General features: G+C 55.3%; 3 protein-coding genes across 10 annotated transcripts in view; 1 reads left to right on the top strand and 2 right to left on the bottom strand.

The window, feature by feature from the left end:
- Positions 1 to 3,629, bottom strand: part of LOC116744507 (AFG3-like protein 1) — a 25,643-nt gene extending 22,014 nt beyond the window's left edge. Inside the window, 1 exon segment of the mRNA XM_032614338.1 lies at positions 3,403 to 3,629. Within this exon segment, the coding sequence (XP_032470229.1) occupies positions 3,403 to 3,606 (204 nt within the window). The 5' untranslated portion in view covers positions 3,607 to 3,629.
- CENPBD1 (CENPB DNA-binding domain containing 1) lies at positions 1,384 to 9,772 on the top strand. The gene has a single exon (XM_032614331.1). The coding sequence runs from the start codon at positions 4,235 to 4,237 to the stop codon at positions 5,864 to 5,866; it is 1,632 nt and encodes a 543-aa protein (XP_032470222.1). The 5' UTR covers positions 1,384 to 4,234; the 3' UTR covers positions 5,867 to 9,772.
- Positions 6,188 to 25,962, bottom strand: DEF8 (differentially expressed in FDCP 8 homolog). 8 transcript variants are annotated; one of them, XR_004347068.1, is made up of 14 exons: positions 25,821 to 25,900; positions 20,197 to 20,330; positions 19,460 to 19,557; positions 17,946 to 18,095; positions 16,865 to 17,006; positions 15,403 to 15,567; positions 14,707 to 14,834; positions 14,451 to 14,564; positions 13,500 to 13,580; positions 12,805 to 12,945; positions 12,593 to 12,702; positions 10,242 to 11,501; positions 9,823 to 9,938; positions 6,188 to 9,379 (listed from the first exon to the last, which is right to left on the bottom strand). XR_004347068.1 is itself a non-coding variant. In XM_032614333.1 (12 exons), exons 2-12 carry the CDS (start codon positions 20,318 to 20,320, stop codon positions 11,399 to 11,401), a joined length of 1,305 nt encoding a protein of 434 aa, XP_032470224.1. In that variant the 5' UTR covers positions 20,321 to 20,330; positions 25,821 to 25,962; the 3' UTR covers positions 6,188 to 11,398. The 8 variants fall into 8 exon arrangements, 4 of the variants coding, with proteins under 4 accessions (XP_032470224.1, XP_032470223.1, XP_032470225.1 ...); XR_004347066.1 differs by having other exon boundaries at positions 9,823 to 11,501; XR_004347067.1 differs by having other exon boundaries at positions 6,188 to 9,938.

The raw sequence follows: 25,962 nt of genomic DNA, 5'->3' as shown, positions 1-25,962 counted from the left end.
TTAATTTATTTATTTTTAATTTTTGGCTGCGTTGGGTCTTCGTTGCTGCACTCGGGCTTTCTCTAGTTGCAGCGAGTGGGGCTATTCTTTGTTGCGGTGCACGGGCTCCTCATTGCGGTGGCTTCTCTCGTGTGGAGCACGGGGCTCTAGAGCACAGGCTCAGTAGTTGTGGCGCACAGAGTTACTTCCTCCGCGGCATGTGGGATCTTCCAGGACCAGGGCTCGAACCCGTGTCCCCTGCACTGGCAGGCGGATTCTTAACCACTGCACCACCAGAGAAGCCCCATGAAGAATTTTTATAGCTACAGCTGTCAAAAAACAAAACAAAACTAATCACTTCCTGCCTGAGGCAATTTTAGTCACTGAAATTTTTACAGCCTCAAAAACAAACATTATTCTAACATTAAAATCATATGAACTTTAAAAAGCAAAGAGTATTATGATTTATCTTTGATCAGTCACAGGTCAGTATTTTTGTCAGGAAAGCAAATGTTTTTCCTAGACGTTGTATTTTCTATAGTTCTCAAAGAGGAAAACAACAGTTTTTACCATAAGCTGCTAACAATACTTAACATCAATTAAGGACAGAACTAGAGACAATTTCGGTTTTTCACTATCACAGGTCAAAAGCCATTACAGCAAAAATGAGCACAATAAAAGCCACCATACTAAAAAACAAGCTCTAAGCACACTCACTAACCTACTACTAACTGTATTCAAAAAACCCCAACCTAACCAAAGATTTGGGTTGTTCCCAATATTTTTTTACAATGAAACTGGATCCACAGGTGACGACACTTGCGTTATTTCAGTCGTGCCATCTTTCATGGTGAGGCAGGCTATTCCCCAAAGCAAACTCATTCCCTAGTGATTATTAATTTGCTCGTAAGCCAAATTATTCACACATCCCTATCAAAGGCCACAGAGCACTAAAAAGTAAGGTAAGCTATGAGAAAGATACTAAAATCAGGGAAAACTCCAAACAGGGAGGCTCAGGAAGGAGACATGGCGGTTAACAGTGATGAGGCTCCTGGAGCCTCTGCGCCGTGAATGCCACCTCCCCACCGTCGCAAGTCACCGCGCACAAGGGGACCAGAACCTGATGTCACAAAGGCTGTCACTGTGAGGGGAAGTCTAGGTAAAGGTGCAGAGAAGGTGGTGGTCCTGGGCCCTGGTTGGGTGTCAGGTGCTTCGGTCACCTCCTCCGCTCTTCAGTGCCCACCCTGAGGAAGCAGGTGCTGCCATCCCCCTGCGGGGTGGGAACGCAGAAGTTCAGAGACGCTGGTGAGCGCCTGAGGTAAGGTCACTGGGCGCTGGAGGTGTGTGACAAGGATTCTGGTGCCCAGTCTCACTGTCAGGCGGCCTCCAGCCCTAGAAGGACAAAGTATGATCTTCAGGCCTCCAAAACTTGAGAAAATATCCAATTCCTTTATTTTAATTTATAATTTAGTCTTTTTCTGATTTGGTTAGGGGACCACATTAGGTCAGATGCAGCTCTCAAAGACAGGGGTCTACCATCCATTCTTGGTGTTTGGATATGCAAAGCCAACACGTGAAGCTGTGCATACCACAGTCTCCCTTTAACAAGCAAAATACCACGGTCCTTTCTTTGTAAGATCACAAATCAGGTGACCCTGGCACACAGGTGCAGCCCCACCAGGCGCCTGTGAATCTGCCCGCAGCTCAATCCTCACTTCCTTCAGAAGTCGATTACCCCGCCTAAGATAACGTGACATTTACCCTCCTCCACCCCTTCTCTTCGTTTCCTACTTCCTTTGTTCTGCTTCCTCTTCCTTCATACCTCATATAACCGCCTAACATGCTACCGACACATTTATTGTCTTGTGTGGCAGGAACAATGTAGGAAGCTCAGTGAATGAAAAAATAACTCATAGAAACTTCCAGAACATAAGCTTCCCCTTGAGGAGTGCTGACTATAGTTAAAAGGGCACATCTTTTAACTATAAAGCAGTCTGCTACTTCATCTCCAGCCTTCACATGGCCCCCTCAGCCTACAAGTCACCAAACCCTCAAAGGAGAGCAGCTCATGGGGCAAAGCCCTTGCCTGTCCTGTTCCCTGTGACATGCCCTGGCTAGCAGACTCCACAGATGAACAGAACAGCTCAGCCTGGGAAGGAACCCAAAGATCATGCAACTTCCTCCCTTCATAACTAAAGCCACTGAGGTCCATGGAATTCATGACACACCTGTGCTGCACCCCGTCAATTACTGCCTTCCACCCGGTTAACAACTAGAACAACCCCCTGCAATGCTGAGTGCCACGTGGCCACAGGTGAAAGGCTCTGCTTTCACCGATATTGCGGAAACAACCTGAAATTGACGTGCACCAGCTCCGAAATGAACAGATGAGAGGGAAAAGTTCACTCCTGAAGACAGGACAGAAAATGAACCCATGGAACCCTTCTCTGTCTTTCAATAGTCTGAAAACCAAGATAACTTTCTCCGATCAAAATCCGGAGGCTCCACATTAGTCTCTCAGAAAAGAATTCAATGTGATCACTGCTCCCTGGGATGTACAAAAACAAACCTTAAAATGTGGTGTATTTCAGAGTATCTAACCCACGGGAAGGCGTACAATACAGGAGTATCTAAAAGCGAAGATGCTGACCAGTTGTGGCCTTACGTTTCCTGGCCTATAAAACAGAGTTAGAGCAGCTCCTACCTAAAGGACGGGTATAATAAGACTTAAAGGAGACAGTCCCCGTAAAGCCCTTAGCACGGAAGCCCTCAAAAAATGTTAGTTATGATTAGAGTGGCAGAACTGGACTCGACGAATGCTGTTCGAATAAAAACCACGTAACACTTGACAAAACTCTTTCACGTCCGTCATCATAACGGAGAGCAACCCTGCGAGATAGTGCAGAAGTCATATCACCGCTGAGCCCAGGAGGAAAGCACCTCGCGGTCGGAGCGGGCGCCCGAGGAGACACGGTAGGTTCGCAGCGGAGCGAGGCCTGAACGCAGTTCGCTGCACGCGGCTCTTGGGAGAGCGGAATGAGGACGCGCGGGCAGTGGGCAGGGCGCTGAGAGGCAGCGGGAACTTTCGAAGAAAAGGGCGGGGGCTCGGAGGACAGACGGAGACCGGTTCGGGCGAGCGTCAGCCTGCTCAGCCGCGGGGATGGGCTGGAGCCCCGGGGCCAGCCGGCCGGGGGTGTGGTCGCCGCCGCCGCGCCTCCGCCTCTCGGTGCCCGGGTTCCCGCACCCCGCTCCCCCGCGCTGGCCGGGGGATGTGGTAGCCGCCGCCACGCCCCCGCTACTCGGTGTCCCGGTTCCCACACCCGGTCCCCGCGCAGGCCGGCGCAGCCGGATGGCGTCACCGCGCGTCGAGCGCAGCCACCGCCCCTGCCGCCCAGAACCGGAGGGCAACGCCTCCCCGCTCACCTGCTGGGCGGTTCCGAGGGCCCTCACGCCTGCCCCAGCCGTCCTGCCGCTTCGTGGGCCACCGCCACATCCCTGCAGCACGGTGAGCGGCACGGCCACCGCCCTGCTGCCGGCCGCCGCCACCAGCCACTGCAACATCCAGTTCAGCGGCGAATAGGTCATAGGGCGCCACACCCCCAGCCGACCTCCGGGTGCCTGACGCATGCGCGGTGAGGCCAAGGCGACGACGCGGGGACCTCTCCTTAGGTGTCTACTCTACGGCCTGACGCGGATCTCAACCTGCGCGCCGCCCTGGCCCGCGGTGACCGACGCGGGCGAGGTGCTGAGGGGACATCCAGCGCCTTTAGATTTATTTTAAATCCGGCGTCTCCAAGGACAGGTATTTCCGGGGTCCTCCATGGGAAGCGGCTCACAAGAGCGAACGCCGGCCCGCCAGGCCCAGCCCGGGGGCTCCTGGTGGTCCCGGCGCCGCGCTGGGAACCGGTTCCGGGAGGAAGCACGGCACTGGGGCTGCGTGTGCTGTGCAGCCTACTGCCGCTCACGGAGTTGTTTCTGCGTCACGGAAACCCACGCGTGCTGTCCAGGGAAGTGGACGCTCTGATCGACGCCAGAGGGCCACGCTGGGCACCCTGGAGCCCAGAATGAACCGGCCTGAAACTGGGCAGTGTCGTGGGCCGGCCTGTGCTGACCCTTCCACGTCCCCAGGGACGGCAGCCTGCGCCTCCTCGAAGCCCCACTTTCTTGTCCCCAAGTTCTGCAAGGGGGCATAGAATAACCACAGGCTTTCTCGCACCTGGGACTGCTGTTCTTTTAGTACATTCCGGAGGCAAAGATGCCTGGGAAAAGGCCCCGAAATGCGACGGCCATCCCGAGAGCCAAGAGGGAACGGAAAGCAATTACCCTCGACGTGAAATTAGAAGTGTTAAGACGGTTTGAAGTGGGTGAAAAGCTCAGCCAGGTCGCAAAGGCCTTAGGCCTTGCTGTCTCTACAGTGGCGACAATCCGAGATAACAAAGAAAAAATCAAAGCGAGTTCACAAATAGCTACTCCGTTGAGAGCCTCCCGTTTGACTCGCCACCGAAGTGCAGTCATGGAGACGATGGAGCGGTTGTTGCGTGTGTGGCTTGAAGACCAGAGCCAGCGAAACGTGCCCCTGAGCGTCACCGTTATTCAGGAGAAGGCTAAGAGTTTGTTTGATGACTTACAGCGTGAACGAGGGGAGCGCTCTCAAACAGCAAAGTTCAGTGCAAGTAAAGGGTGGTTTGTGAGATTCAAGGAACGCCACTGTTTGCCCCACTTCAAGATGAGCAGCGCGGCTCCTGGTAAGGAGGATGTATATCCAGAAATCCTGAAAAGCATCATCCAGGAAGGTGAGTACACCCCCCAGCACGTGTTTAATGTAGATGAGACAGGGCTTTATTGGAAAAGAATGCCTGAAAGAACGTTTATTTCGGTAGAAGAGAAAGCTGAGCCCGGGTTTAAATCATCCAAAGACCGCTTGATGCTGCTGCTTGGCGGCAATGCAGCTGGGGACTTTAAGTTGAAGCCCTTATTGGTGTACCACTCAGAAAACCCCAAGGCTCTGGAGGGGTACTCCAAGCCCAATTTGCCTGTGATTTGGCGCTCCAATAAAAAGGCCTGGGCAACCAGGAGCATCTTTCATGAGTGGTTCACATACTTTTTTTGCCCTGCCATTGAAAAATACTGTGCCCAAAATAATCTCACCAACAAAGCACTGCTCATCTTAGACAATGCGCCATGCCACCCAGTAAATTTGAGCGATCTGTCTGATAATGTAAGAGTGGAATATCTTCATGACAATACAGCTGACTCCATCCAGCCCATGGGTCAAGGTGTGGCCTCTACCTTCAAAGCTCATTACCTGAGAAGGACTTTTGAGCACATCCTAGAAGCAACAGATGGGGACGATACAGCTGAGATCAGGGAGTTTTGGAGAAAGTACAGCATCATGGATGCCGTGGACAACATTGCAATAGCTTGGGAGGAGCTCAGGCCAGCAACAATGAACAGTGTGTGGAAGAAGATTTGGCCCGAGTGTGTTCAGTTCCAGAGTGTTTCCCAAACAGACAACATTGCCCAGCTTCAACAAAATATTGTGACCCTTGCCAAGAGTGTGGCCCTTGGAGAGGTGGGAGAAGCTGACGTGGACCAGCTGCTGCAGTCCCACGAGGAGGGTCTCTCAAATGAGGAGCTGGTGCAGCTGGAGCAGGAACCGGCAGGAGAGGAGGAGGAGGGTGAAGAGGCTGCACCTGCCCTGCGCCAACTAACCACACGGGAGCTGTCAGCAGCCTTCTCACATTTCGAGGCCGGCTTGCAGGTCCTTACCAGTAACAGCCCTGATGATGCGTGGAACCTGAAAGTTTCGAGAGCAATCAACGATGCAATAAGCTGCTATAGGGACCTGTACAGTGAGAAGGAGTGGCGCTCAAAGCAGCTCTCCTAGGCGACTCGGTGCGTGACCAGACGTGACAGGGTGACCTGGGTGAGGCCCAGCCAAGCCTCTGCTTTCAGGTGTTTAACATCCCTGGAAACCCTGCTTCTGGTATTTTCATTTTGACACTTAAGAGCATCAATTTTGGCATTAAAATTTTACCTAAATATGTGCTTTAAGAAGATTGAATGAAAGAAAATCCAGGAAAAGTTATTTAAAACAAACTACAAGGAGACTATCTCCAGTAGACATTAAAGCACACTATAAAAGCTCTCTGATTGAATCAGGGAGGTATTCAGACCTGTAGAATACAATAGAAAGTCCAGAAATAGATACAGATAGGCTTTTTTTTTAATAGTGCAGGACAGCTGGTTAAAATTTGGCAAAAGATAGTTAATTCATAACTCACAGCATACACAAGAATAAACAGATGAGGGATCTAAGTGGAAAAATTGAAACCATGCAAGTACTACAAAACACATGGATGAATGTCTTTGACATGGGTGTTGGGAAGATTTTCTAGGACTCAAAATCCAGAGGAAATTTAAGATTAATCAGTTTAACCATATGAAAAGGGAACAAAACAAAACTTTTCTATGAGGATAAAATACAAACAAGGTCAAAGGCAGATGACACACTGGAAGAAAATTTCTCACAGATAATGGGCTAATATCCCTGATCAGTGAAGGACTGTTAAAGATTGAGAATACCAAAAATCCAATAGAAAAGTGGGCAAAACAGAATTCATAAATAAGTAAACTAGATCCTGAAACATAAGCTTGACCTCAAGAGAAATGCAAATGAAAGCTATACAGGTAACCATTTCTCATCATTCAGATCGGCAGTGATCAAAAAGTGTGACTGCACATTCTCTTGGTGTGGCTCTGGCGTTACTGGCACCCTCATTCATTGCTGGTGAGAGTGCAGGTTTGCACATCCCTTACCGAGGGGCATTGAACACTAGTGAAAAATATATTTCTTTTGATTTAGCAATCCCACTTTTAGGATTATACCCTAAAGATACACTGACAACAAAAGAAAATATATGTGCACAGATTATTTGTTGCAGCCTTGTTTGTAACTGCAGGAGCTACGGAACAGCCTGAAGAGTCTCGAGTGAAATAGTCACATATAAAATGGCACTTCTACACGGTGGAATGTAAGACAGTTGTAAATGGTGATAGCTACCATAATAGTAGAATAAGGAAGAACTCAGCTGATGTGGAGTGGTTTCCAGGATACATTATTAATTGAAAAAAAGCAACGTGCAAGAGTAGAGTGTGCTACCTTTTGTGGAAGAAAGAAGGGAAAATAAAATACACACGTATCTTACTCTTGTACGAAAAGAGACACAGGAAGGAGAAACCGGAGACTAAAGAGATTGGTTATGCGGCGGGGGGGGGATGTAACTGTTGTACCTTTTGGGAAGTTCTGATTGGGGAACCACGTTAACATATTGCACAAACAAAAGTAAACAAGGGTAGGGAAATAAAACAGTGGAGTATACGAACGGAACTGTGTTGCACGTGAATTGCGTATCCACAACGAAGGGGGAGAAACACCCAAGTAAATTTTAAACACCTTATTCTGACTATATGCCCTCAGACTAGAGACAAAATAGAACCTAAACAAATATTAAACGCTTGTTAGTAGCCTTGTTTTTCACCAGCATAGGTGAGCAATGCCGAAGGTGCTTTGTGTGTACTCTAGGATTGAGCAAATAAGTATATTATGGATAATGGAGCCGGGTGTCTCACTGTCAAGCAAGGGAATTGCAAATACGAAAAAGGGGAAGAATGACTCTTGTGTTGTTTTGAAATTGGAAGTATCAGTGTAAACTCATGGTTTTTAATATGTTTATAGACCAATAAGGAAATGGACATGCGCTACTATTTCCTACCCCAGCCATGAGTGTAACCAACAACCACATCTTGTTTCCTGAGTGCCATGCTCCACCAGAAGGTTCTGGGGCTCCTCAGAAACATGACTGGTTCCAGGGCTGGGACTGGGGAAATTACAGAATAAGCCTGGAATGCCTTGCTACGCTGGAAAGGAAGCAAATGCCTAAAGAATGCCAGGAACATGTCAAAAGGACACAGGAGACAGGGGGACCAAAGCATCTCCAGGAGTAGGACAGATGACACACTACAGACACAGCATCACTTCTGTGAAAATCCCACCAAAAGTGCAAAGCCCAAATCCAATCAGAAAAACCCACACTGAAGGAAAGTCTTCAGAATAATTAGCCTGTGCTTTTCCTTTTTTTTTTTTTAATTAATTTATTTGGCCGCGTTGGGTCTTCATCGCTGCACGTGGGCTTTCTCTAGTTGTGGTGAGCGGGGGCTCCTCTTCCTTGCGGCGCGCGGGCTTCTCAATGCGGTGGCTTCTCTTGTTGCAGAGCAGGGGCTCTAGGCGCACAGGCTTCAGTTGTTGTGCTGCCACAGTAGCAGCAGTTGTGGCTCGCAGGCTCAGTACTTGTGGCTCGCAGGCTCTAGAGCACAGGCTCAGTAGTTGTGGCGCATGGGCTTCGTTGCTCCGCAGCATGTGGGAGCTTCCCGGACCAGGGCTCAAACCCATGTCCCCTGCATTGGCAGGCAGATTCTTAACCACTGCGCCACCAGGGACGTCCCTAGCCTGTGCTTTTCAATGTCAGTGTCATGAACCCTTCCAGATTAAAAGCTAAAACGACATGGCAACTGAATGGCAAAATCTGAATACGATTTGTTGTAGGTTTTATGGTCCCAAATCAATGTCAACTTCCTGATGTTATGACCACACCGCAGCCGTGGAAGGCAGCGTCCTTGTTTGGGAGTAACACACGAGTTACTTAGAGGCAAAGGGGCACCTTAACTGCCACACGGTTCACAAGAGCGTGGACAAAGGATGAAGCAAATGGGGCAAATGTTAACATTTATGGAATCCAGGAGATGGGTACCTGGGAGTGTTTCTGCAACACTTCTGTAAACCTAAATTTGTCAAAATTAAAAGGTTAAAAGGAAGTACTCTTATACCTGAAGGGGGTGGGTGGAGGCTGTGTCCTGTGATGCCCACGTGCAGCCTTACCTGTTTGAAGCTGGGGGTGCCAGCACCAGGCCCACGGACCCCCTCACACGCCTTTCCCCCACCCTCTGCCTGTGCCATCGAGCTCTCAGGTCTCCTCGGCCATAGGGCTGCTGTGTACCAGCCTGTCTGGATGTAGCTGGATAAAGGCACCTTCTCAAGCCCATTCCTGATGTTTTCTCTGAGATCCTGGTCAAAACCAGGGCTCGTATCTCTAGAGCAATGTACATACACAGAGGTTTGAATGTAATTTGGGAGGGGGTGTAGGGTTCTCCTGAAGTCCAAGGGCCCCGTCAGTGGGTCCAGCTTGTGAAGACGCGAGAGGCTCCCAGGAGCTGGACCTGGGGCCTGCACTACTCACAGTGCGTTAACGAAGACAGTCTTTCCACCGGGAGGGTTATGCAGAGAAGACGTAGCTTCTACCCACTGAGCATTCTCCGTGTGCCAGGCTGTGCCCGGCGCTTCCTGGCACCCAAACAGCCCCACCAGGGATGTGTTTTAGTGCCTCTTAGAGGGGCCAGCACACTGAGGCCTAGGCACGATGCCAAGATTACAGACGACCCCGCTGGATGGGGAGGGCTGTGGGCTGTGGCTAAACCGGTGTTTGATTCATATGTCAAGCAAACCCTGCCCTGTCCCCAGTTCAGCGCACACACCACGGTCTGGAGAACACAGATTTAGTGAGACAGGGGTTGCAGCCCATTACACAGCTCTCCTGGGAGGGCCTGCCCGTGCTCACTGGTTCCTTGGTGGGTTCTTGCTGCCATGAGCTGGACCCAGAAAGACCCACACACGATTCTGCTTAAAGAATCTGTCATCCAGAAGGGGCAGATGGGGCAGAGGTAATGGGGGTAGTTTAAAAAAAAAAAAAAAGAGCCAACTTTGCCCAACAAATGGCAGCTACTAACGTTTCTTGTGGACACAGTGATAGTAGCTGGAATAGCCTGCTGATGACGCGGTAAATTCGGGGACAGCCAACATCCTTATGACAGAAATGCGATGCTGCGGTGAGACGTGTGCAGGTCTGGGGTGTAGGAAGAGGGCACTTAGCCTTTAACCCCCGCTCAACCCCGAGAAGAGAGGGGTCCCGATGGGGGCCAGCCTCCCACTGTGCTCAGCACAGAAGGAGGGGATCGCCTAAAGCCACCGGACAGGGCTTCCCTGGGGTGCAGCGGGGTGAGGAGGGGGTGGCGCTGTCTTGACCCACCGCCCACGTCGGCCCACCAGCTAACTAGGCTGGCCTTTCCTTTCTGCTGGCCGAGCCTCTGCTCGAGCTTCCCAAAGGTGATGGACGCCCCGGTGGCTGTGCCCCCTGCCCACCGCCCACCTGTGCGTCAATAGTCAGCACACTCCAGGGCAGGGAGGAGGGCAGAACTGCGCAGCCGTGTCCTGAGACGTCCTCCTCCCACGGGCCTTCCCCTGGACGGCAGGGTCTCCCAAGGGTCCCAGCAAACGCAGCTCCCCCGCTGGATAGCTGGGGGTCAGTCCTGCATCCCGGGCTCCCTCTGCTGGAGCAAAGACCTCAGGCCCCCAAACAGAAGGCTCCCGGTCGGAGTGTCCGAGGCCTCTGCAGGCAGGCACCGTGGTGGCAGGACGCGGCTCCTCGGCACACTGGGTCCCAGGCCTACTGTCACCAGCCCTCTCACCTAACCCTGACCTCCCCCGGGGGCACGGTCCCTGCTCCACACCTGGAAGCAGGGCAGCCTCTCTGGGTGGGACCCCCAGCCCCCCAGCTTGGAACACCAGGGTAAGCTGGGCTGGGCCAAGGCAGGAGCGGCGGCCAGTCCACCCAGCGGTGACAGCTAGATGGCCCCTTCCTTCCACGTTGTGTAGAAAAAGCCAGTAACCAACCCTTGGACTGGCCCGCCAGAGGAGGACCCAGAGAGAGAACCCTGGTGGGAGGCAGGGGCAGGGCCCTTGGGAGATAGTTATGAACAGCCCCAGCCAGGGACAACCAGAGGTCCCCAGAGAGACAAGGGGCTGGCGGAGGGAGCCTCCACGTAGAACCCAAACCATCCACCGCAGATAAAACTCAGGCCAAGGCTGAGTGTGTGCAGCTGGCATCCTCAGTCTTGTCGGCCACTCCCCGGAAGCCCTCCAGGATTTCCAGGGTGGCCCAGGCCCAGCAGCCTTGGTCCCAAGGGTGTGGGGGGCTCTTGGCCAAGGGGAGATGAGAAGAATCCCTCTCCCACTCCCCTCCTCTTAAAGCTCTGCAGTTCGGGGAGGGGGTGCACATCCTGGCCCACACAGCAGCCGGAAAACAGCCAGGCGTGGCTGCCCCAAGTCCCGGTAAGCGCTAGGGGATGATGGTCCTTGTGATGCCCCACGAGGCGAGTCATCCCCCAGAGCTTACCATCGTCCCCGAGGTGCTGAGGAGAGGTCCAGGGACTGTAGCCTAGGGTCTCCAGAGCACAAGAAACACCTTGACTTCGGCAACGACCGGCAGGGCGGGCCCCAGACAGGCCCACGAGGGGTTCCGTTGCTCTAGGCGTCCACGTCTGGACCAGGCTCCTGGAAGAGTGACTGCTTCCGCAAGGTAAGGCGGGCACACCTAGGGCACGTGGTGGAATTGTCGTAGTAGCAGTCCCTGGGGGCAGGGAGACAGGGTCAGCCCGGGAAGGGGCATGGCTCCCTGCACGTAGACATCTACCACCAAGTCTTCACAAGCTCCTTAAGTCAGGTCCCAGTATCCCCCCAGACGGACGGGGAAACTGAAGCAGAGTTTCTCCCAGAGGGTCAGTGCAGAAGGATGCACCCAGGTGTGCCTGCCAGGCCTGCTGTCCTGTCCCTGTGTGCGGGCCCTTCCTAACGGCTCCTCACCTATTGCCTGTGGCCCTGTGACAGGGAGGGTTCTGCTCAGAGCTCAGTGACCCCCGACCTGTCCCCACTGCCGTGCAGAGCCTCCACTCAGGGCTCTGTGGAGGTGCACACGGTCCCCACGGCAGTTTAAATGTTTGAAGGGGGCGTAGCGGTATTTGACAGGACAGACACCATGCAAACTGCTAGCTCGAGGGAGCTCACGGTTTTAACAACAGCTTCTGCTACAGTCACTGCAACCGCAATCCCAGCTCTGCAGACCTATGAGGTCGGCAGTGGCTCTGAGGAACACCAAGAGCCAGGAAAAACCAGTGTGGACTGAAACGGGTGGCGGGGTCCCATCTGAGCCCAGTGTGAGAAGCTGTGTGGACCCAGCAGGCGCACGCCTATTGGTAACTGTGCTTGACGAATTCAAATATCTTTCTTCCAAACATCCACAAGTCTTTAGGACATAAATGCTTAAGTTGTTTGAACCTAAGTACTTAATACACAAAAATGTTAGGTATTTCTTGTGGTCTAGGGAACGTTTGAAAAAAAATCACACGAGCTAAGAAGTTTAGGAAGCCCTGGCCTCAGCTAAACCTCAGTCCCGGTGGAGGAGGGAAGCCAGCCGGATACGTGCGCACCCGCGGGGTCTGGGCTGCGCACCCCTCCCCAGCCCACGGGGGCTTCTTCCCAGCGGAACTTCAGCTGAGTCTCACCATCAGGGTCTAAGTCCACATCTCAGGATCAAGGGAAAGAGATCTGAAACCCGGTGGCGAAGATCAAGCCCCAGTGTCTCCCTCCCTCCCTCTCCCCGTGTCTATCGGAGAGGGTTGGGGGTCAGCGTAGGGGTTGGGGGTCAGGGTCTCAAGCACCGACCTGTGGAAGACGGCGGAGCAGTCGGCGCACACCGACGTGTGGCTGTCGAAGGGGAAGAGCACGTCACCCTCTCTGCAGAGCTCACACACAAAGCCCTTGGCCTGGCACCGCTGGCGGCGAGGCGGGATGGTCAGTGCCCGCTCCCAGGGTGGGGGGCACGTCCACCAGAGCCCCCCTCCCGCCCTCCCCACCTGGCCCGCGGGGGGGCCCACCTCGCAGTCCAGCTTGATGTGCTTGGCGAACAGCGTGTGGGTGTCCGCCAGCGAGCAGCCCAGGCGGCCCGTGCGCGCGTCCAGCAGGTCCTGCACGGAGTACATCTCGTCGCTCTCCACGAAGTGCTGCCGGTGCTGGAGCTGCGGGCCCAGCCAGCGTGACCCCGGTGGCGGGCCAGCGCCCTCGCGCTGCAGCTGGGCCCCCTTCCCCACTGTATCTCATCCACACACCTCGCCAACCCCCGCCACGCTGCTTCCTACTTTTCTTTTCTGCCCACCCGAAGGGCACTGCTCTGCTCCCTGCCCCCCAGGACCCAGACACTGTCTGCCGGCAGCAGGCACCCAGTGAGTATTTGTAGAACAAATAAACAGGTAAGCCTTGAAAAGTGTTTCGTGGTCAGCCCTTCCTGGGCTGGCCCGTGCCTGGTCCACTCCATGGAGACTCCCATGAAGGCTGCAGGATGAGACCCGCTCCTCTCAGCGCCCCTCACGGGGATGGAATCAGAGCAGGTTTTTGTGGGTACAATGCCTGTTTGTTTACGGCAGACCTAGTGTTCCCGGTGACAGTGTGGAGACCTTCTGCTAACAGCACAACACACGCAAGGCATCAAGCCATCCCCCCACGGCCCTGGTCTGTTCCCCCCAACCCTCCCCGACAGATCCCCTCCCCCCACCCCCGGGGCAGGCGGGCTGACCTGCAGGAGCAGGCGTGCCGCCATGGCCTCCCTGCAGGTGATGAAATACGGCTTCATGAGCAAGATATCCTGGCGCAGCTTCTGTGGACGAGAGGGGCCGGTGGGCATCCCTGGTGGGGGCATGGGCTGTGCCTGGTGTGTCTGTGGGGGAGGGGCTGGCCCTGCTCTGGCTCTGTAGGAACTCATGTCACCTTACGCTCTGGGTCAGTAGGGGACAGGAGGTACCTTCCCGTCCCCCAGCACAGCCCCGGATCTGAGCGCTCCAGCCAAGATCAAGTTTTCAAGCCACAGCTTCTTGGCCAGGCAGGAGGACCCTGAGGTTCCTTCGTCCGCAGTCTCTCCCCCGAGCCCAGCTCCACACGTGCACACATACCTCAGGCGCATCTGAGCTTGCCTCCATCGATGGAGACTGACCAGTCAAACCCCTCCTCAGCCCGGGATCTCGGCAGCTCGGCCTGCCGTGCCTCAGCCCGCTCCCCTTCAAGCCCCACCCCTCTCAGCACCAGCCTGAGGCACCCTCACCTGCCCGTGCCCCACCCCGGCCTCCTGCTGAATGGCAAAGAGAGTGGCCCCACCACTCTCAGGTGCGTCCAGCACCTGAGCACACAGACGTGGTTAAGTGGAGAACACACACTGGGATGCAAAGACTAGTGCAAGAAAGAGAAACAGTGCAGTGTATCTCCATAACGTACACCGATAGGTTGGGTTAGATAAACTACATCACTGAAATGAACTTCACCTGCTTCTTATTTTTTTCTAATGTGGCTACTAGAAAAATTCAGATTGCCTCTGATCCCTGTGTTGTATTTCATATTGTGGCTGGACAGTTGCTTTAGCGACTTTAACTTAAAAGACAGGGGCGGGGCCCAGCTAAGCAGGCGGCATCTCTCCAATCCACCACACCCCAGGGGGAGCAGGGTCGCCCCACGCCCGCCCCCTCCCCAGCCTCACCCGGATCTCCACCAGCTCCTCCACATAGTTGAACAGCAGAGGGTTGATCTCCCGGAGCCGGAGCACGGGCCTCGACACCATCAGCGCCAGGTAGCGCATGCTGCCGCGGGACACCTGCGGGGGGGGGGGGGGGGGGGGGGGGACACTTCCGGCGCCACGCCCCAGGCCACACCCCCTCCCCACCCAATCTCCAGCCAGCGGGGGCTGTACCCCAGGGCCGTGCCCCTCGCTCCACCTCGCTGCGCTCCCCGCCCACCTTGCGCGGCTCGAAGTCCCAGTTGTGCACCACACGCGCTGGGATGACGGCCAGGTCGTTCCAGTGGCAGTGGCTGCAGTAGTACTGGCCGGTGTAGTCGCACTGCCGGGCCTCGCTGGGCACACCCCCTGTGGAGAGGGAAAGCATTACAAAGTCTGGGAGACCTGCGAGGTCCCTCCCCCAGCTGCGCCCACGGCACACAGGACGAGAACCAGAGGGGCCAAGGGTTCCACCTTCCACACCCGACTCATCGTCTTCTAGGCCACCCTGCTTCCCTGTTTCTCACCAGTAAAAAAAATGGGACAATAGTAGGACTCCCGCCAGGCGACTGCCAGAGGCAGTATGTTTCTGGGAAGAAGGCCCGATACACAGCCTGTGAGCGACTGCTGCGGGATTTCCCCATCGAGGTGGGTTTTCTGTGACAATGGGGCCACACATGGGAGGCTGAGTGCAGCCCAGCCCCGCAGGGACTCCTAGGGGACACACGTGGCAACCTCACTCTGCCCGGGTGGGAAGTGAAAAGGCACCCAGAGCAGCCCCTTGTCGCTCCCCCAGGAAAGGAGCAGGACTCGTGCCCCGGAGTCACGCTACCCTTAGCCATCGCACGCACCCAAGTTTCTCATACAGCTGTCGGCAGGGCTCCTGGCCCAGGCAGCTCCCCTCCGCCCTGTGCCCTGCTCTCCCCGGGGCACTCACGCAGAGAGATGGGTGCCCGGCACTCAGCACAGCGGTAATCCTGGCTGTCCAGCCCTGCCTCGGGGCAGATGTTCAGCTCATACTCGGCCTGGTGGCTGACTTTGGACCGCACGCAGGGCTTGGAGATGAGGTTCAAACACTTGCTGTGACAGCGGTAATAACACCCTGGTTGGGGGCCCGACAACGTGCCTCTTAGAAGGGTGGTCACCCTGCGGCCCAGGCTGACCTTCAGCTGCCGGGACCCCCAGGGGCCTGTACTCCGATTCCCAGACCAACGCAAGAGCCTCTCCAGGCACCAAGGCAGGTTCCCAAATGTCAAAGGTCCCTTCAATCCCCACCCAAGTCTTGCCCTGAAGGTACGTGCAGACCTTTCCCCCCAACTCCATACTCAAAGGGCCAGGGGCCTACCTGCCATTCCCATCTGGGTGCGTAAAGGGCTCAAACCCAAGCTGTCTGGGTGGAATCCAGCTCTTCCTTACCAATCCCACCCCAGTCTTCCCAGCTCAGGTTTCAGTGGCTCCATCTTTCCACCTACTGAGACGTCATCCCAGTCCTTCAGCTAGGGCTGCACTTGGCCCCTTCTCATCCGAATGCCCCACCCTGGTCACAGTCCATCACTTTCCCTCCTTCAGGCCACGCTCAGCTCAGCAGCCGGAGTTAAAACCTACGTACGTCCTGCACTCACCCGCGGCCCCAGCGCACTTACGCAAAAGGCTCTAGCCACCTCTGAGCCCACCTCTACCGTGCCTCCTCCCTGACACAGTGCTCCAGCCACACTGCTCTCTGCTCCTCCTCGAAGACACTGGACACACACTGACCACAGGGCCTTTGCACAGACAGCTCCCCTGAAGAAATGTTCCTTCCTAGATATACTCCTGGTTTGCCCCCAACCTCCAAGTCTTTTATTAAGCGTCACATCATGCCTTTTCATTTCACCCTAACGTGGCACCCATCCCCCTCCCCAACACGTACTAGTCCCTTTCCTTATTCTTTTTCGCACACGTGGCAACCTCACTCTGCCCGGGTGGGAAGTGAAAAGGCACCCAGAGCAGCCCCTTGTCGCTGCTTACGTAACACACCATTGTCTAACATACCATTTCATTCATTTATTTGATTTCTCATCCAGGACAACACCTCCAATGGAATTTTCTGCAATGATGGAAACGTCCTGTCTGCACTGTCCAATGGCTGGCCACCAGCCTCATGTGGCTATTGTGTACTTGGAATGTGCGTGGTACCACTGAGCAACTATTTACCTTAATTAATTGAAATTCGAATAGCCACGCATGGCTAGTGGATGTGAGCCTGGTGAAGGCAGGTATTTGGGTCTTTCATCCCTTGCTCTACCTCCCATCCCCCCCACGCCACAGGGCTCAGTAAATACCGAAAACACAGCAGAGAATTCCCCCTCCCCTGGGGCCTGGAGTGCCAGGCCAAAAGGAGCAGTCTGGTCTCGGCCCACCTGTGCAGGTGTACCAGGTCTGAATGAGCCCCCAGATGACGGTGTGACACTTGTCACAGGTTTGCTTCACACTCTTGCTCTTCTCCTTGTAGAATCGGTGCTCGAGAAGGACTCGGATGTTGGGCTCATCCTCACTGGGGTCCTGGGGAGGGGGCCGGGGAGGGGTCACAGGTGAGCCAGGCAGCAGCTCTTTTCCCGTCACACGAGCCCCTTGACTGCGTCTCCCAGGTAACCACGTGTAGCAGAGGTTGTGAAATTTACCCCAGTGCCACAGCCCTTCCCTTACAATAGAACACAGTGATTGGTCAGGCCGGGACCACCCAGATTACAGACTACCTTTGTACCTAGGTGCTGCCCCAGCGGCACGTCAGCAGGGGTGAAAGGGCCTTCACTGCCCTTCCCACACTGTTTTTGCTGGCTGGGTGCAGACCCAGAGGCAGCGGGGGGCTGTCGTGGACTTGCCAGGGACTGGCAGAGCACCGAAAAAGGAGGACCTGAGGTCTCCGATACCAAGAGCTGCCAGATGGGCCCTGGGCCACCTACAACATTTCCACATGAGTAAAACTACACAACCAATTCCTTTAAGCCACTGTATTTGGGGGTGTCTTAGCTCGTGCCATAGCCTTACCTATATTCTAATGAACATTCCACTTTCTATATTTCCAGGGACTCAGGAACCAGTGCAGGGATGCGGTGGGGCCCCAGCCAAACAGGGCACAGACTCGAGGACTACATGATGGACCCCTGTGGTGTTTGGCTTCCAGGATCCATGAGCCCTTCTGTTGTCACCTTCGGCAAACCACCCCCTGCTCTGGGTCACGTGGTTCAAGGTGGGATTAACTGACCCACTCGCTCCAGTGGGTGGACACATGACTCAGGACTGTGATCACCATCAGACTAGTAGAGACACAGGCTGCACCTGGGGTGACGGCCCATCTCTCTCCCGCCTGCCTGGGTAGCTTCGGCCAGTCGGGTGCGGAGGGTGGAACCTCAGCCCCGCTGCCCCAGAGGCGGCCTGGCCCCCGGACGCGCGTGCCCCAGCCCAGCTCCAGCTGCCTGGAGGGGGGCGGCTGGCACCCACCTTCAGCTCCTGGAGCTTCAGCCGGAGGTGGATGAGCCTCACCACGGCGTCCTTCTGCTTCTCCGAGTGCTCCGGCAGCTCCAGGATCACCTGCTTGCACTCCTGGATGGCCTGCCGCAGCTGCTGGATGTCAGAGGCCAGGAACAGGCCCTGCTCGGGTGGAGGCGGGAGGTGGCGGGTTTGGGGACAGTGACGGTCAGATGCCCCCTGCGTGCTCTCCTTTTTGGCCAGGCCCAGCCTCATAGGCAGTTGGGCCCAGAGAAGACCTCCCTGGCCCTGCTCGCCCAGGTGGCCCAGGTGGCCGAGGACCTGCTCAAGGCCCGGGAACCCGGGCAGCAGAGGCAGGAGCCGTACCACACCACCTGCCCCTCTCTGGACCTGTCCACCCACGGGCCTCTGGAGACCTGATTCAGGATGTTTTTCCAAACACAACTTCCCTCTTTTAGAAATCCAATCGCTTTTCTGGCTATGCTATTTCGCTTACTTCTACAGAACTTCCTCTTGGAGGAAAGCCGGGAAATGACACTCGTCTGTCGACAAGGAGAGGAAGTGGCCTCTGGTTCGGTCACCAAGCTCACAGACACCCCGGGCACCCACCCGCCCCTGGCCCCAGCACCTCACAGGTGGACCGGGGGCGGGGCCCAACAAAGCCCCTAGACTCAGGGGCAGGGAGACAGGCCGGGGCTCAGAGCTGGGGCTGATGCTGCCCCAGGAAAGCAGTGTCACTGCCCTCAGGAGCCGTGCTCCTCCCCCCAGTACACTGAGCCTCCGGGCAAAGAGGAGGTGACACCTCTCTTGGAAACCAGTGTGTGGCCCATAGGAGGGGCTCAGAAATGGTATAATAAAGATACAAAGCACATAAATGAAATAGGTACCTGCAGCAGCAAAGCGCAAAGCGCAAAGGCCACATGAACAACAAAAATGAACAGCAGACGAGAACTGGGGTCTCCAGGTGAATTTTTTAAGAATCATATTTGAATGTTACTATAACATTTCTCTCAAAAGTTGGAGATAGTTTGCATAAAACAGGAAGATTTTCAAACTTTAAAAAAAAATTATTAGAGCCCTTTTATTAGAAAACAAACAAACAAACAAACAAAAAAAACAAGAAACAGCAAGATTTCCATGGAACAAAATATAGCACAGACAAGAGTGGCCCTGCCTAGCTGAGTGGGCAGCGGGTGTGGGCAGGGGGCTTCCCCTCTCCCGTCCTCTCCCTTACCCTACAGCATGACTATAGGATTCCCTGGGACCGCAGGTGGAATTAACTCTCACATTTGCTTCACAGGACCCGGGAGGGGAGGGAACAGCGCTCAGAACAGCAGCCCAGGCTCCCAACCCCAGGTCCAGCCCGTCCCCACAGGCCCGCAAACACGTTTTGCGGGTGGGAGCCAGGTGTCACATGGGCCTCAGATTCCAGGCCCAGGAGCCCCTGCTGAGGTGGACATGGCCGGGTCCTCGCGCTCTGGGGGCTCACCTTGTCCCCCTCCCCGCCCGCAGACCCTGAACCTTACCACAGGGCGGGCGAAGTGGTCCTCGGACAGGCCTAGATCCATCACACGCTCAGGACAGCGGAACTCTGGCTCTCCCGGGGGCAGCTCGGGCAGGGCCTCTGGGGAGGGCGGCAGAGAGACGAGTCAGCCTGCAACCCCCAGGAGGAAGTCGTGGAGCCCACGGGAGGCGAGGGAAGCAGGGCCCTGCCCTGGCATCGGCCCTGTTTGCACTTGCAAAGGAACCCGAATCCTTGTGCAGACAGGAGAGTGCCATGCAAAACCAGTAAATACTACAGAAACATGCCGATTTCTAAGGCCCACGCCTCGTGTGTACATCTGCGGGCTCGAGAAGGGCCGCCGGAGCACTACACACCAGAACACGTGAAACCCCGTGTGGACACTGGCCACCTCTGCACACACACACCCCCGGGGCCCCCAGCACCCCGCTGGCTCCATCCGCAGTCTCGGGGCTCACGTCCTGCTGACCTCTCACCCTCCAGATCTTGGCGCTGAGTTCACGCCCCAAGCGTTCTCCAAGTGAGCACCCGCTGTGCGCTGGGCCCTGGGACACAGCAGTGACAAGACAGGCACACATCCCTGCCCTGGGGAGTGTTCATTCCCCAGGGGATGCAACAGATGGAAAGCGGGTTGTGCTGCAGAGAAGAGGGGGGCCCCCGCGTGTCCACGGGAGGAACCCTGTAGAGGGGGGGCCGGTGTGACGGGGTCAGACCACCCGCACAGCAGCCCCCAGCACCCACCTTCAGAAGCGACCTGCAGGGCCTCCTTGCCAGGCCCCTGTTCATGCTGCCAGGGCCCAAGCTGCTTGTTGAAAGGATTGAGGTGGACCTGCCGGAACCGGGCGAGCTTCTCGTCATATTCCATAGCACCCCACCTGTGGGCGGGCGGGCCGGGCGGGACAGAGGTGGGCGTCCGGCTCCCGGGCTCGCTGCGGTCCCCTCCCCTTTCTGGGTGCCTGGAGCTTCGGAGGGGAGGCCTGGCCCCTCTCCCTTCCCCAGCAGGGTCCAGGCCAAACATCCCCACACCACGGCCACCCCCTTCAGACCCTCCCCAAACCAGCCGAGCCCCCTCACCCCGGCGCCCACTGCTGGAGCCCCCTCACAAAGAGCAGTGATGTCCAAGCTGCTGATGGCGCAGGCAGGGCCAGAAGGGCGTGCCCAGTCAGACCTCCAGCACGGGCCCCTGTGATCCCGCCTGCCTCACTTGCCCTGGTACAGCCACGCCCTCCCTGTCCACCGAGGCGCCAAAGCTGTGCGGCTCCCAGGATCACACCTGCCGGGACTCAGTTCCTCCCTTCTGGCCCTGGACCCAAGGTGCTCCTTTCCAGTCAGAGCATGCAGAATCCGCCCTCCCCGCCCCCCCCACCCCCACCCAGCAGAAGGGTCAGTGCCGATGCCAGGGCTCAGGCCTGCTCTGCCACCTGCAGCGTGGCCTTGGCAGGGCCCACCTCCCGGTGCCCCATAGGGAGGGCCCACGAACGCTGTGTAGTCACCGTGTGGCCCAGGCTGGCGCTGCACTGATGCCCCATGTGGCCAGAGCCCATGCCCAGCCCCACACCTCGGGACCCAAGGAAACAGGCAGGAAGTGCCTGGTCCACAGCCTGGCACTGCTTTCCCCTGCGCAGAGCTCAGCAAACCGCGAACACACGGGGCTGATGCTCCTGAGACAGAGGAAGGGACTTTGGTGGGGTTTGCCTCCCAGGTCCCCCCACTTAACTAGCGGGTCCACATCCCTTAGCCTCTCTCCGCTTCAGGGCCAAATGAGTTCACAGAAGGTTGGACAGATGTTTGTTAAAACTTTGTAGTAAGGGCATGGATGTTGGTTATGCTTTCCTTATACCTGGTTACCGTCTGAAATAATTTGTTATTATACAAGGCAATCCTCTGACTCCTATCTGCCCTCTGCCCCATGAAAGGAGAACTGAGCCAGAGTGCATGGCCCAGGGCCACCCCACCCCGCCCCCTGCTGCCCTGCACCTGGGCAGGGACTCTCTCACAGCCCAGGGACCTCGCCTGCCTCTCTGGTCTCTGTGGTGGGATGTGGAGAAGCTCCAGCCTGGTAGAACCTGGCACCCATTGACTAGCTGCCCCTAGGTCGAAACAGGGCAGGACACAGATGCCATGGGCCCAAGTCACAGTCTCCCTTATGACCTGATGTCTCTGGGCAGCTCACACAGGGTGGTCAGGCCCTGATGCCCAGCACCACCCAAGATGGCAAGCTTGGGCCACAGTGCCCTAGGAAGCCCCCAGAGCGCAGGGGAGACCCAGTTGTCACTAACAAGTGAGATCCATATTCACTAACCCCTTCTTCCAGAGTGATGAGGAAGCCCTGAGTTGCTCACTGCCAGGCTTCATTCAGGTGAGACAGAAAGAAACTTCTGTTTAAACTACTGTTACTGGGAGGAGTTCTGTCTTGCAGCCAACACAGATCCTGACTGATCACCCTAACAGCCTTGTGGTCAGCAGACAAATTGGCCCTATTCAAGTCCCAGCTGTCAGCTCCAGCTGTGTGACCTTGGGCAAATGCCTAAGGCTTTCTGTGCTTTTGATTTCTCATGTTTCAAGTGGGGATGATAACAGTACCCACTGGGCGGAGTTCAAGATTAAATTAGTCAATACAAACTTCTGACTACCTTGGCCAGAAATAAACACCAGCTGCAACCTATCGTTATCACTGTTACTATTAAGAATCAGACAGGCCTGATGTAATGCTGCCTTCCCCAGTGAAGAGCATTTTCTTGCCCATAAATAAGGGAGCATGCCTGCCTCCTGGGGCGGGGTGGGAGGGGGGTGAGGATTAAGCACTTGTGCGTGACAGTAAAGCCTGTAACCCACAGTCGCTGCAGAGCAAACTGTCTCTGACATCACTTGATGATCAGCCCACCCCCAAGAGACTGGAGGATCAGGAGCCACCCCTGGGGTCTCACCCCAGAAACCTCCCAGCGTTTTAAAAGATGGCCAGAGGCGGGCTTCCCTGGTGGCACGGTGGTTGGGGCCTGCCGATGCGGGGGGCGCGGGTTCATGCCCCGGTCTGGGGGGATCGCGCGTGCAAAGGAGCGGCTGGGCCCATGAGCCATGGCCTCTGGGCCTGCGCATCCGGAGCCTGTGCTCCGCGGTGGCAGAGGCCACAACAGTGAGAGGCCGGCGTACCGCAAAAAAAAAAAAAAAAAAAGATGGCCAGAGGCACTATGGTGAACAATATGAAGGTTCCTCAAAAAACTAGAAATAGAGTTGCCATATGATCCTGCAATCCCACCCCTGGGCATATATCTGGAGGAAACCATAATTCAAAAAGATACATGCGGGCTTCCCTGGTGACGCAGTGGTTGGGAGTCCGCCTGCCGATGCAGGGGACGCGGGTTCGTGCCCAGGTCTGGGGGGATCCCGCGTGCCGCGGAGCAGCTGGGCCCGTGAGCCATGGCCGCTGGGCCTGCGCGTCCGGAGCCTGTGCTCCGCAAAGGGAGAGGCCACGGCAGTGAGAGGCCCGCGTAGCACACACACACAAAAAAAAGATACATGCATCCCTATGTTCACAGCGGCACTATGCACGGAAGCCAACACACGGAAACAACCTAAATGCCCACTGACAGATGAATGGATAAAGAAGATGTGGTACATATATGTAATGGAATATTAGCCATAAAAAGGAGTGAAATTGGGTCATTTGTAGAGATGTGGATGGACCTAGAGTGTGTCATACAGAGCAAAGTAAGCCAGAAAGAGAAAAACAAATATTGTATATTAACGCATATATGTGGAATCTAGAAAAATGGTACAGATGAACCTATTTGTAGGGCAGGAATAGAGATGCAGACATACAGAATGGATGTGTGGACACGGGGAGGGGAAGGGAATGGTAGGATGAATTGGGAGATTAGGTTTGACATAAACACACTACTGTGTGTAAAACAGATAGCTAGTGGGAACCTGCAGTATAGCACAGGGAGCTCAGTTCAGTGCTCTGTGATGACCTACACGGGTAGGATGCAGGGGGGAGGTGGAAGGGAGGTCCGAGAGGGAGGGGATATAGGTATACATATAGCTCATTCACATCATTGTACAGCAGAAACTAGCACAACATTGTAAAGCAATTTTATGCCAATTAAAAAGTCTGAAAGTGGAGACTCCCTCCCTCAGGAGGTATTTCCTGTAATCCCTTCACCTCACCTCTCTGGTTTCTGGCATCCCACCCAACCCCACCCTTTCTCTCTTTACCTGAGCAGCCTGGATGCTGTGGCTCAACCAGTGTATAACCCTGTCCTGTCCCCAGGGAATTGCAAAAGTATTTTTTTTCACCCATCTATTGGACCACAGGGTGACAGTTTACTGTTTTAGACAAACGGAATTTGTCCAGTGAGGCCTGAGCATGGGAAACATACAGCACTGAACAAGAGGATGTGATGACATGGGTGTGTGTTGTAAACACTGCTGTGTCTTTATTAATGTACTTTAATTTCCTACTTCGTCCTTTATTTCTTAAAGAGTGTATGTGAGAAATGAAATCAGTAGGAACTGGAAATAAAGAAATCACTTTTAAATCTCAAAAAAAAAAGAATGAAATAATGCCATTTGTAGCAACATGGATGGACCTAGAGATTATCACACTAAGTGAAATAAGTCAGAAAGAGAAAGACAAATACCAGATGATATCACTTATATATGGAATCTAAACTATGACACAAATGAACTTATCTATGAAACAGAAACAGACTCACATAGAGAACAGACTTGTGGTTGCCAAGGGGGAAGGAGTGGGGGGTTGGATTGGGCGTTTGGGGTTAGCAGATGCAAACTATTCTATATAGAATGGATAAACAACAAGGTCCTACTGTATAGCACAGGGAACTAGATTCCACATCCTGTAATAAACCATAATGGAAAAGAATATGAAGCAGAATCTATCTATCTATATCTATATATTTAACTGAATCACTTTGCTGTACACCAGAAACTAAAAGAACGTTGTAAATCAACTGTACTTCAATTTAAAAGATAAATAAATAAAAAGCACAGGTTCTCAGGCCCTACCTAGAAAAAGAAATAAATAAATAAAATAAAATATGGCCGGAGGAGCTCAAAGGCAGAAACGCCTCCACTCTTCCCAGCAGCCCTCCTTGGGCTACAGGCTCTCCTGGAAAAAGCATCTCTCATTAACCCCCTTATGGGCAGTGCCAGTCTCAAGCCTGGCAGAGAGGCTGCAGGTGAGTGAATGATGGGGTCACCTGACTTCTCTCAGCCCCAGTTTCTCTCCAGCCAAGTTGGAGAATCGTATTTGGGGGTGTGGGAGGGGAGCTGCCGAGGGCAGACAGATGATGTCCCGACACAGGGGCCTGCCTGGCAGATGTAGTGCGCGGCAGCTGACTTTGAGGAAAGTGACAGCAACCCTCACCGCCCCACCAGGTTCACCTCCCAGAGAGCTCTGCACCCGGAATTCAGGCTTGGCCTCAGAGAGGAGCACGCAGGAAGGTGGGCACTGAGAGGCATGCACGAAACCCGCTACTGCACTGTCTACCCTCCTCCAGAGACCTCCTCTCACGGGGGCTGCGGACTCCACGTCTTTGCAATGAAAGGAAAGCTCAGAACAAAGCCCAAGACGTCTCAGGGCCCCGAGGAACATGGGGCTGAAGCTCAGATGTGCCCGAAACAGCCTCTCCTGTTCTCGGGGAGGCACGGCTACCAAGAGGACCTGTTATCACCCCGGCTGCCACCAGAGGCCCCTGCACTTCTCCCCGGAGGGCGCAGGGCCGAAGGTACATCCTAACTGCTCACACCTGGAAGGAGGCCTGCCAGGACCCCGCAGGGGCACAGTTACTGTCCCTTGAAGGACTGTCTGCGGCTGAAGCTTAGCGGCAGCCACCCCGGCGTCTGGGAGACGCCGCCCCCAAACGGGCCTCCCCCACCTTCACCCACAACAACAACAACATACACTCTGGGGACCCTCGCTAACTGGCTCCGCACAGGGGCAGGTCTCTTCCACCACTTCCGCCCGTTTCATAGATGAGAAAACTGAGGCTCAGAGTGGTCTAGCCGCCACGGCGACCCCTCGGGCCTCACGGATCCTACAGACAGAGAGTGTCGACGGCCGGAAGCAGTGACGGTATCATCTGCCGGGGGACGCCTTCCCCGCCGAACCCTGCTCGGGTGGGTGGCGCGGCTGAGGTCTCCAAATCCCTCTGCCCCCAGGTGAGGACCCGCGGGTCCGAATCCCGCTCTGCGCCCGGGCCGGGGCCTCGGGCGGGTCCCTCGCCCCCTGCGCCGCGGGGTCCGCGTCGGGAGAGGGGGCTCTCCGAGCTCCGGGTCGCGGCGGCCCGAGCGTCCTCGTCTCCTCCACCCGGACCCCTGCCCGCGCCCGCTCCGCCGCTCACCTGACCGCCGCAGCCCTCGCTACATTGTGTGCGGCCGGCCGGCCTCGTTACATCGTATCCACCGCCGCCCTCGATACACTGTATCCGCCCCGCCCGCTGCTGCCTCCTGCGGCCCGGAGGCTCACAGCACAGGCGGAGTCTG

This window comes from Phocoena sinus, chromosome 19 (genome assembly GCF_008692025.1).
Source record: "Phocoena sinus isolate mPhoSin1 chromosome 19, mPhoSin1.pri, whole genome shotgun sequence".
Lineage (NCBI taxonomy): Eukaryota > Metazoa > Chordata > Mammalia > Artiodactyla > Phocoenidae > Phocoena > Phocoena sinus.
The sequence above is the reverse complement of the archived record's forward strand: the minus strand, read 5'-3'. Positions and strand labels throughout refer to the sequence as shown.